General features: G+C 32.3%; 1 protein-coding gene across 2 annotated transcripts; it reads left to right on the forward strand.

Moving 5' to 3' along the window:
• Nucleotides 1-6,519: 6,519 nt before the first annotated feature.
• LOC106099999 lies at nt 6,520-8,274 on the forward strand. Of its 2 annotated transcripts, none has more exons than XM_013278713.1 (5): nt 6,520-6,629; nt 7,391-7,441; nt 7,534-7,620; nt 7,709-7,942; nt 8,193-8,274. In XM_013278713.1, exons 1-5 carry the CDS (start codon nt 6,591-6,593, stop codon nt 8,220-8,222), a joined length of 441 nt encoding a protein of 146 aa, XP_013134167.1. In that variant the 5' UTR covers nt 6,520-6,590; the 3' UTR covers nt 8,223-8,274. The 2 variants fall into 2 exon arrangements, with proteins under 2 accessions (XP_013134167.1, XP_013134166.1); XM_013278712.1 differs by having other exon boundaries at nt 6,524-6,644.
• Nucleotides 8,275-12,397: the final 4,123 nt, after the last annotated feature.

A 12,397-nucleotide genomic window follows, 5' to 3' on the forward strand; every position in this document is an offset into this window, starting at 1 on the left:
GCTGGCGACAACGGTGCTCACATTTGATGGATAAATAAGTCTATTGTCAAATACCTTCGATAGAAGAATAATCATAGAGTAGCTCTAATAGTAGCTGTAGCTCTAATGAATAATTCTAAAACTAAATATTATTTTGTATTCATTTCTGACAATGTCAAAGGATTTGTAACTTATTTGGCTATTTTCTTTTCGGTTCAAACATTTTATATGATTTACAACCATTTTGTAATAAAAAACTTGTATATGAATAAATTGTGGTCAGTAAGAATGTGTTGTATAGTTCACTATATACAGAAAAGTTATATGACCCGGTGGGTATATACGAAACTAAATCATGATAGGTCACAAGCGCCCTTTTATGCCATTTTCTATGCATTTATGAATGCGAAAGTTTAGTAAAATGGATGGATGTTTTTATAGCCTAGACTACTGAACGGTTGTCAATGAAATTTGGCATAGACGTATAGGAATATGGAAGAACACATAGACTGCTTACTTTTTTTTTTTTTTTAGTTAATCAAGTAATAAATAATAACTAATTTTCGATTTAAAATTTTGCCAGCCCTAGTGAGAGATTTTTCTGTGAACAAAAGGCGTCGGGCGACTATGAGGAGACTGGGAGTAAACAAAAGGAAATATGATTGGAACGGGACGTCTGAGAGTGGCGCCCACGTTGCCACAATCACACACGGCGTATCAAATGACCGTATTGAGGTCATCGGTTGTGTGCTCAGCAAGATTTGGCAATAATTGCTTCAAATAAGGATATTTTTACGGTTTTTTTGTCTTTTATATGGCTGTAATCTGTTATTGCTCATTTTATTGTAATTATTATAGGTTGAATTTTATTGTGGATTATCGAATGACTTATATGATTAGCAAGAAAAAAATATTATACCCTTCTGTGTTAGACAATAGGATATATTTAGAGTTGTTTATCCCATACTTATTTCTTGGAATATGTCCTCAATAAGGGTTGTGAACAATGTTCATCATCATAAAAGGTAAAGAGTCACACCATCATTACTTTTATCGCGCTAGCCTAGCTTTTTAAATTCTGCTTTTTTGATATTATGTTCATCACATTTATTAAGCAATATACTAAAAAAGAAATCATCGATCGTTTCATTAATAAAAAAAAACAAAGTAACGATTAGTCTAATATTACTTATTACTTATTACGAACAATAGAGAAACCCCACTGTTATAAAGCTAAAAATACCTCTTCATGATTGCATCTTAATATTATTCAATTCTAATTTTTGTTTTTAATGTCTATAACTTTAAAAAATAGCCATAGTAAAGGGAAAATGTAAAAAAATCTTAAATTTCCTAAAGCATTTCTCTTCTCTTTACTGTTTAAAATTGTTTAATGTTTTCACTTCAAATCAATTAGCGCTGGGACTTAACATTACTTAATGATCCGTAATTACTCTTAGCGTCTCGAAGCGCCCTTTGTAATTTTTACAAAGTAAAGTAACTTAATACTCATCTCTTTACGTCCTACCATTTATAATATGATGAAATTCACACTAAAATATAAGAACGATATTTACAACATTATACTTTTGTTAGTAGATAAATTGAGGACTTAAGGAAATACATAGACGTTCGCTTTAGCTAAATTCTCAACCAGGTGTATAATAAGATCATATGTTACTTTACATTACACTATTTCAAAATGTTGCACATTTTTTTTAAAACAACAAGCGACCACCTGAATCCACTGAAATGGCAAGCGCCCATAAACATGCGCAATTGCAGATCATCATCATCATCATCACCAGCTCACTATATGTCCCCACCGAGGGGCTCGGAGCCTACCCTAATGTTAGGGTGACTAGGCCATAGTCAACCACGCTGGCCAAGTGCGGGTTGGTTGACTTCACACATATCTTTGAATTTCTTCGCGGATATGTGCAGGTTGCATCACGATGTTTTCCTTCACCGTAAGAACGTCGGGTAAATTATGTACATATGAAAATTCGAAAAATCGAAAATCACATTGGTACATGGCGGCGGGATTCGAACCCAAGACCTGTAGATTACAAGTCAAGTGCTTAAACCACTGAGCCACCGACGCTCTACTGAGCCACCGACGCTCAATTGCAGATGCCTACCCTTAATTGACGGAGGAAAACAAGCACATAAAGAGGACATTTCCCCTTCAAATCCGTCCACTCAACCGTTAAATCCACTTTTCCTTCATATCCTTTCTTAAGACAAAGGTGGAAAGGGAAAGGGACTAAAATTAAGCCTCCTGCACCACACTCATCAGACGAAACGCGGAATTGCTTCCACTTTACGCCACGCCACAAATGGGCCTGGTATCCTGTTGCAATAGGCATCAAGTTGGAGTAATTCCACATTTTGTCTGATGAGAGTGCATGCAGAAGACCTAATTTTAGTCCTTCTGACTTAAACAGTTTCTTAAAAGAGACTGAAGGAAAATGGAAGTAGATTTTAGATGTCGTCCATCGTTTTAAGATAGGCAATGCATCTGCAATTGTTGATGTCTTTGCACAGCGGTCGCTTTGCTACTTCCGAAAAATTCCGGCAAATTCCGAAGTTCGTTTTCTCGTATGCCACATTTTGATATGGAATACAAGCAATGAAAACTTACTGTAAGTTGAACTATGATATATAGTTGTATAAAACATTTTTTAACAATGGTTCAGTAAAACCGTCGCCTACAGCGTTAGTCTGATCATTTTATTGTGCAATCAAGCTCTGTCTATAAAGATCCGAGGTGTCGTCACAGACTTTACCGACCACTTACAGGGTTAACAGAGTTGTTAGCGGTATATTAGATCAAATAAAACTAAGTTAAGACCTAGATTTGTTAAATAAAATTTAAACAACATGATTATTATTACAACCCACGTTTTTATTAAACTTAATATTACTTTTCTGAGTCCTAAATGTAGTAATGGAAGAATGGAAGTCCTTTAGTAATGGAATTCTATTGTAGCCGTGCCTTAATAAATCCCTTACCTTTTTTTCTGGTATTAGCTAATATGTTTTATAAAATGTATAAGATCTTAGTTAGTTATTTTTATTATAATTTTCACTACTACTAGTAATCAACAAAGTAAAGCTATCGTTACAAGCTATGACCACATCGAATCTCCATCGATGACGTCACAGTGTAAAGCGGTATGCAGATAAGTTATTGGCTGTAAAGTTGATTGCTACGAAACGGCAATAAAATCGTAGATGTGCGTAGCGCGTAACTGAAAAGGACATGATACTCGTAGACAATCGTAGCGTGACACGTGGTATTTTTTTAAAGTAAGTGTTCCTAAGCTGCCAGTAGACTATTTTAAAATAGAAATACAATTAAGAATGTTCTAACAAACATCCATCCATCTAAACTTTTGCATTTATGATGTTAGTAACAGTCCAAATAACGAAAGGAAAAACTTAATAAGTTAAAACTAATATCTTAAACAACCCACGTTTAAATATATTGCATTGTAAGGTTGTAAACATAGTTGAATTGTAAAATATATTATTTATTTTTATCGACGAATAGAATGCATTTCTCTCGCTAGGAGAGCTAACGTCGAAATACTCCAGGTGTTGTTAACCGCTGCCCGCAATTCTCTAGAGAGAAAAACCTTTGCGATTTATTTCTAATACTAAATTTAAGTTCGAAATGTATCTGAAATTGAATTCAGATATATAAAAGTTTGAATTGGGTGGATGTTAATGTGGTTCTTGAATATTTAAATCTGGGAATAGTATTTTGTAATCTTTTTAAAATTGGTTATGTATTGTACTGTAGACTTTTTTAATCACGAATGTTTAATCAAGGTTTCGGGTCGAAGAGATCCACAAAAAATCAATAAATAGAAACCACATGTAGATTTGTGATATATATAGTTTTTTTTTTATTTTTCACGTCTAAAAGATGCTCCAAATTTTCTACGTGGTATTTAAATGTGTGCATTTTAGAACGAAAATATTCAATAACACACATTTTTATTTTTATGATAAGATACGATTAGCAAATTTCGTGAGTTGAAAATATAAAAATTACCACTAGGCGCTTAGAATTCTTATCAAATACGCAAACATTTGTCAAATACATTTGCTATTTCTATATTGGCTCAAACAGCTTCGATTACGGTCGGTTTTACGACAAATAAACTGAATCGTATCGTGCCAATATGTAATCACTTCACATCTTACGCAGGGCTAGTTTATAGGGATGTAAATGATTAGTACTAAGGCTGCGGTTTCAGTGGAATCACTTTGTTCCTAATAATTTAAACAAAAATTGTGAGATTTTTGTACACAAATATAAAACCAATAAGAACAAGTGATAAATAACAGCAAAGTTTTCACGAAAAAAAAAAATATAATACTAATAACTAAAATGAGTATATTATTATTTATTAAATTCGTGTTCGTTAAAGTATTTATTTAAATTCCTCCCTATTGTCTATGAAAAGGCATCCTAGTTCTATATGATAAAAATGAATAAGTTCCTAGCGGTATATTAAAACACTTCGAATCCCCGAACTCATATGGACTTATTTCAGTTTTTTTGATGGCACATAAAAACGGTATTGGAATAGGAATCGCTTCATTATAGTTCTGTATTTTATCATTCAAGTCCTTCGTTAAATAACTGAGTCATAAAAACAGTAAAGGGGACATTAGACAGAACAAAACATGTGACAATCGGATCTATTGAATCTTAATTGTAAGAAGACAATTGGAATGTTTCGCCGTATCTTAATCGATAGTGAAGACGTCTGCTTTACTTCTTTGTGTATTGCAGACTTGTTACGTCAGTGTAAACGATCATTTTCACAATGTCCCCTTCCTTATTGTACAGTCAACACAAAATAAATATAATCTTGTCCTAGACTAAATCTATCGATGTGGACAGTCGAGTCGAAATGCGTTATGACGTATCACAGTCTATATTAAATTATAATGTAATGAATTTTGTGCTATCATATATCAAAGACATTGTTCTCGGATTACGACCTCGATGTTGAGATATTTAGGGTATAATTTCGCTATGTCATTATGTCCTTTATGTTGTTATCAAGAGAAAATTTTCGTGAGTTGAATAAGTTTTCATGCGTGGATATTACATATTAAAGTATAATATGCTTGGAATGTAGAATACTATCACATTTAGCCAATACCAAGACGCGATATTACATTCAGTGCAGTTGCTTGGGTGAAGTCACTTTTTTTTTAAACTTTTCTCCAAACTTTTTCATACTCTAATGTTGTGTACCATATTGACTGGTTTTAAAAAAAGCAATCAAAAGTACAAGTGTATCCTAATCTGTGTTAAGCAATATATATTTTTACTTACACGCGTAATTACAAGCATACATACATTTGCATATTAATATCAAAGCACAAAAAATATTTACCAAAAACTAACTCTAGTTATTACGTTTAACATATTGTTTGTAAAATGTTTTATCGGTAGTTGTTAGAAAATTTAACAGTAATTCTAGCTAATTAACAATTCCTCGGGCATCCGCCCATTAAAACTTCCATGCAATTGTGCATAGTGTTCGCTCTCAGTTTGGATGGGAGTATTCAAAGTTTGGTAGGCGAAAGCGTGCTATTTCCGCGTGCAAAATGTTACTTCTTTTTTATTAAAGTTTCACAATGGAATCATTTAGTTTCACGTCATCTACGTGTTCGGATCTCAATCTTAAAGTTGGTTTCCACTGTAGAATTTATTCGTCTCTATAAAAATACAAATAAAAACAATGAAATTCAAGTATTACGGCAGAAGAATTTCACGGTTAATTATTATTATTACGACACAGAATTTTACTTATCCATTTTATAACAATTAAAGTCTAATAAAAATTACGTAGTAAATATACACTGCCGGCCAAAAGTTTGAGACCACCTTGAAAAAATTACAGTATTGAATAAAACTCCAAAAGTTAGTGCTCTACAAATTAACTCGAGGAAAGAAACGTAGCGTATAATAAACATTGTTATACATCTGAAGAGTGTAAATTAATTTCAATTCCAATAATAAACAGCGATTATTAAGTTCAAGCGGGTCGTGACACAAGACAGCAACATTTCAAGAACATCTCCACGTCATTGATAGAGTTATTTATAAAATAACTAGTATTCAACGCGGAATTGCTCATTTTATATTGTTTCCAAGAAAAATGAAAATAAAAATTAAAAGACGATTGTGTAGAAAATTTACAGGAAAGTTGCAATTAATAATTTTTATAATTACAACAAGACTTTTACTTAAGAAAATTATGGTTTTTTCTTTTATTAAAAATATAAATTATAGTCTCATATTGTCATCACATCCCCTCCCTTATCCTTCCTTTGTTAGTTTGTATTAACCACCCCTTTTGTTACATATTGCTTTAGTCTCTGCCTTGGTACATCCATATATTTTCTTATCATTGCTGCAACAAACAGAACATTTTACACTTTACCTATTAATAAAAAATGTTTTATATTTATAAATTGTAATCTTTCTGTTTATAGTTGTGCAAGCGAGGGCCCTCTCTCCATTCGAGGACAAACTCGCGAGTTGAAAGCTCATTGTTGAAAGAGGACACAAGTGCAAAATGATTCGATTATTTTCATACCTTACGTTGTTTATTTTGGTGAGTGTTCAAAAGGTAAAGGTTTTCATTTTATATATTCACTAGGTAGCACCCGCGAGGAATTTAAAACAAAAACTTTTATTACATATACGTTCTTCTAGGTTATGTTTGACATTTAAGCCAAATTTAATTGAGTTCCGTTGAGCCGCTCTGTAACAATGTGACAAATATCCATCCATCCATTCTTCCATCTAAATAATAGCAATTATAACATCATGTAAGAACTAGTAATATGAAAAGTAAAAGTAAGATAATAATTGCATATTATTACTTTATAGAAACAAAGTAAATTAACAAACTAGTTATTTAATATTCTTGGATACATTGTTTTAATCGCACTCACGGTTATTTAGCATGTTTTCTTAAATGTAGAGTTAATTCTAGTAACAATTTAATAATATTAGAATTGTTAAGTTTCTTATCTCAAATTAATGTTCAATATAATTTTATCACTAAGGTCGACTTTAATAATGTCACGGGGTATTTCCTGACATTAGAGACCGTACTAGAAATTCTTTAGTAAGTGCAAACGAATATAAAAGATGCTTCGTTTTTTATTAGTTTGAGGTTCTCCACTGTTATTTATAATACTAATTTTTAGTCAGTGACCAATTTTAACAAATTCAAATTATTACACAAATAAAACAAGTAACGAAAACACTTACTTAACTAATTTCGCAAATCGCATAATTTAGCATTTGCTATTTTATTTTGGCAGGCGCCATCACGAAATTATCATGTCTTATTATTTGCAATTTCAGATGACAAAAGCTGATGTCTTTGTACAAGCATCGAACAGGGGAGCAACTCTGGTAAGAATGGCGTAAAAATTTTCAATTAAGAATCTACCATATCTAGTTAATTATTAATTAATGTTAAGATAACGACTACTTACTAATTCCAGAAACCCATATCAGCTTGCTGTGATATACCTGAATTAGGAGATCTGAAACACTTAGCAGAATGCTCAAATCCGAGGCCTGTAGGACCGGTAAGGTTTTTAAATACAATTCAATCAGAATGATTTGTTAACAGTTTACAAACAGAACGCTATATTATGTACAAATTACCATTTTTAGTGTAAAGATGTGGAGTGTGTTTTCGAGAAATCCGGTTTTCTAACTGACAAAAATACTCTAAACAAGGAAGCGTATAAGAAACACCTTCTAAAGTGGCTTGAAGACAACAAGGGATGGACAGTAGCTATAGAAAAAGTAATCAATGATTGTGTTGAGAAAGATCTTAGACAGTACCTCGATTACCCTTGCAAAGCTTATGATGTGTTCGCGTGTACTGGGATTGCAATGCTAAAGGTAACATAAAGGGTTTTTAAAACATGTGACCGTAAAGTTGGTATCATCGTTACTTTATAATCTAAATGTTTTGAATTTACGGAACTAACTAATTGCTAAATGTAGTTACAAACTATAGGTGCAATGTGCATGTCATTTTTAGATTTTAAAATATTGGTATGTCCGAATATAAAGATTATTCCTGCAAATGTCTTTTAAGGTATTATTTAAACTTGTCTTCAGTGGTTTTAAGTACTTTTGTCTGTTTCAGAAATGTCCCAATGAGTTTTGGAAATGCTGATTGCTGAATTTGAGATGAATTGTATTTTGATATTAAGAACCAAAAAATCGAATAAACTGTTTAACTTGTTACCGACAGCGCGGCAGCCAAAAATACAAAACACTTTTTTATACTAACATCTTTATTGAAAACTTATTTACGCAAAAAATATGCAAAAAACTTAAAACTCAAAACTATGTCGATCACATCTTGACTTCTTCCTTTATATTTTTTTTTACAAACGTTTATTGCCTTGGTGGCCAGTATGCAACCTCTTTGGCTGTATACATATTGCTTGTCAGCCAAAGAGATTGTATTTTGCACTCAACATTATTAAAAATTAGTACGTTATGATTTTTTTTAGTCAGTAATGAATTTCAATGGACAGTAAAGTTAAGAAATAAATAAAAAAATATGTCCTAAAATAACTTTTCTTTTCTCACGTGAATGTTTTATTTTAAGAAAGTTATGATTTCATTTCGTACTTAGCGTAACAAGCAAGGATTTTCCTATTAACTATAGCAGTAAGGTTAAAGATGGTAGTATTTTTAAATAACAGACAATACAATAACAAGGCTACAGGAAATCTAAACTTTTTTTCACTATTACCTTAAACAAATGATAAAATATTTCCTATCTAAGTAAAAAATCTAAAAACATAGTTTTTAACAAAATCTTACTAATTTTATAAATGCGAAAGTTTAAATGGATGGATGGATGATTGTTAGACTTTGTAGCCTAAACTGCTGAATGGATCTAGAAAAAATTTGCAAATATGTAGAGGATAGTCTGGAAGAACACATAGGCTACTTGCTTTTGTTTTTTCAAATTCCACGCGGACAAAGTCGCGGAAGAAAGCTAGTTCGTCTATAAAAGTGTACAGTTTTGACTGTGACAACCTACTTAGAAAAAGACAAAACACAAACATAGTTAGATGATTGTATTCACTATTGTTATGTACAAAATATGCCTATAACAATTAGTTAATTACATTCTCCACGCGTAGTTGGGCTCAGTTCATTGTCCCGGTGTAATTACTGTCGTAGTGCCCAAGGTTTCAACAGCACTTGACACTGATTCGCGCGCCTTGATGACTATCTGCCTTGAGGACATCCGACTCACCACTACGCTCATTATACGCTCAAGTACAAGAAGGCTGGGTACTATAGCGCAACTAATTGTTGTAAACTTCGTCCATAAATAAAAATTGTGGATATCATTACGGAGTTATAATTTTAAAGAAAATCTTCCATTCTTCTCACAGGAATTAAAATCTGTCTTAACACAAATTCGAATAGCCATTATAAAGTTGCCTGCTAACAAATATTCATTGCGAATTTTAGAATTTACTGGAAAAATTAAAGTTTCAGAACTGATAGAATAATTTTATCATTGTCTCTCAATCCAATTCGTTGTATTTCTAAATATTTTGCCTTTAAAAATGCTGTCAGTTACCACAGTAATTTTTGTCATAATTCAATGCACGTATTAAATCTTTACAAGAAGACTTCAACTTGACAAGATGATGATATAAATTAATGTAAATGTATTGTATTTTAATAATAACAACTGTCAATTATTAACCAGATATGGAATGATATATGCACATAGATTATTAATTTTATGATACTGATTATTATAAAGTGACTACAATATCTATTATTACTTGTCGCCCGCGATTCCAAACGCGTGAAAAAATAATGAGTAGTATATGTGTTTTTCCAGACTATCCTCTACGTCTATGCCAAATTTCATCGAAATTCGTTCAGCCGTTTAGGCTACAAACTCTATCAAACACCCATCCATCCATCTAAACTTTCGCATTTATATAAGTAAGAAGTAATATTGTGTCTCAACAGTGGAATTTAATGGTAATATTAAGGCTAAATGGTAATACTAATTAAAACTAAACTATTGCACAACTGTTTAGTCTTGCTTTGATTCCTAAGAGTTTTTTTTTAAAGGGGGGCAAACGAGCGGCGAGAACACCGAGGTGGTCAGCGACGCCCATGGACATCCGCAACACCAGAGGAACACATGCGTTGCCGGCCTTTGAAGAAATGATAGGCTCGCTTCTTGAAGGACCCTAAGTCGTATTGGTTTGGAAATACCGCTGAAATAGAGGTGTACACACTACTCGATTTTAAGTTTTGAGACTAAACAATTGAATTAGCTGCGAAACAATCGACAATCGTACAACAGTTGTGCAATAATTTAGTTAAAGGTGTGCGATGTCTTACACGATAAATGTCATACAGACGATATTTCTATCTATCAACGCCAGTCAACCTGTTTGTTAAGATCATCGTAAAAGATGTCCCTACGATTTTCAAGATGGCGGACCAAATCTACACACGCAACGCGATATCGCGACACCATAAGTCTAAAAGATTTGCATTACTTTGTGTACGAAGACGGTACAAGTTATGCGATCGCATCCAAAAACAACATGAAATGTATTTCTTAAACAGTATCCTGAAAACAACAAGATCATGGTAAAGAAAAACAAAAGTCAATTTCCGACAAGGAAGGAAATTGAAGAAATCTTACTCATTGTTTTAGATAACTGTGCACGCGACAAAAATGATTCAATGCTTATTCAATGAAAGAAATAACGGTTAAGATAAAAATTTGAAGACGCTAGATGTTGGTTTGTTAAAAAAAACAAGCAAATGTTTATGTTTGTTATGAATCATATGATTTTTTTTTTGTATAGAACCTTGTGTGGTTTCAAAGAGTTATGTGATTATTTAAAAAAATCATAAAATAAATACAAGAGTCAGATCAACAGAATGCTATATAAATGCAAACATTGGGTTTCCAAGAAACTCTTCTAAACAACTACATGTGATTAGGGATTGATCCCTTTTTTTTTCGGAGCAAATTGAGATAAATACATTTTAATGTAAGTCTAACTGCTGTTATTTTAGCAAAATTCCACTGTCAGAGTTAACCGGAAGTAGCAAATATTTAGACCATTTAACTTCTCAACGTTAACAAAGTCACTACATAAGATAAAGTATGTTCCTGCTGTTGTCTATATGTATGTTTAGATCTTCAAAACCTACGCAACGGATTTCGATGCTGCATTTAATAAATAGAGTGATTCAATAGAAAGGTTTATATCGTTAATGTCATAAATGCGAAAGTTTAGATGGATGGATGTTTGTTAGAGTTTGTAGACTAAACTGCTGTACGAATCTGGATGAATTTTTGCATAGATGTAGAACATAGTCTGGAAGAACAAATAGGCTACTTGCTTTTGTTTATTCTTTAATTTATCGCCTATGGAGTAGCAGTCAAAAGATAGTGTAAAATATAGTAGAGAAATACAGATAATTTTAGAGGTTTCTAAAGTGATGTCGTTAATAAACATATCGATCGAAACATGATACGATACCTAATTTAGAGTAGGCTCCGAGCCCCTCAGTGGGGACTTATAGTGAGCTGGTGATGAATCCGATGATGATCAGCATTGGACCTGTGTGAAGCTGGGGCAAGTCGCTAATGTTACATAAATAAGTTATGCACATCTATCATGTAAATATATCAAAAGGTAAATTGTAAACGGATGTAAGCGCGATCATCACATTTATTATAAGCCGTGTAATGTTACAGTTGGTTGGAATCATGTGCTCACGTTTGTATGGCTTACATGTTATCAAAATTATAAATAAGTAATCGTAATGCTGTATACATTTTACAGCTGTTAGGGTTACCACAAAATTACGATATAATGTACACTTTTTTTTAATTTATTTAAGGTATGGTCTTCTAATTTAATCGATCTTTTCGTAATAGATAAGGTAATACTTTACATTGTAAAAAAGATTGGGTCATTTTACAGTCCTATAGAAAGAAATTAAAAGTATATAATACTAGCTTTCGCCAGCGACTCCGTCCGCGTGGAATTAAAAAATAAACTTGAGTAGCCTATGTGTTCTTCCAGACTATCCTCTACATCTATGCCAAATTTCATCGATATCCGTTCATCCGTTTAGGCTAAAAAGTCTAACAAACATCCATCTAAACTTTCGCTTTTACAATATTAGTAAGATTTCAAATCGATCTTAAGAATCGGTATTTCGGTTATTGTTGGAAAGCAACTGCTAACATTAGCTTTAACTTTAAACTTGGTTATCAACATACATAATTATCTGAATTTTTTTGTAGCTAATTGTAATAAATCCATCTGT

Source organism: Papilio polytes, unplaced genomic scaffold (genome assembly GCF_000836215.1).
Source record: "Papilio polytes unplaced genomic scaffold, Ppol_1.0 DF824080.1, whole genome shotgun sequence".
Taxonomy (NCBI): domain Eukaryota; kingdom Metazoa; phylum Arthropoda; class Insecta; order Lepidoptera; family Papilionidae; genus Papilio; species Papilio polytes.

Coding starts and splice junctions, on each gene's coding strand:
- LOC106099999 (XM_013278712.1), top strand. CDS start 6,591: ATGATTCGATTATTTTCATACCTTACGTTGTTTATTTTGGTGAGTGTT. Junction 7,442..7,533: donor CGAACAGGGGAGCAACTCTG/GTAAGAATGGCG, acceptor TACTAATTCCAG/AAACCCATATCAGCTTGCTG. Junction 7,621..7,708: donor ATCCGAGGCCTGTAGGACCG/GTAAGGTTTTTA, acceptor TACCATTTTTAG/TGTAAAGATGTGGAGTGTGT.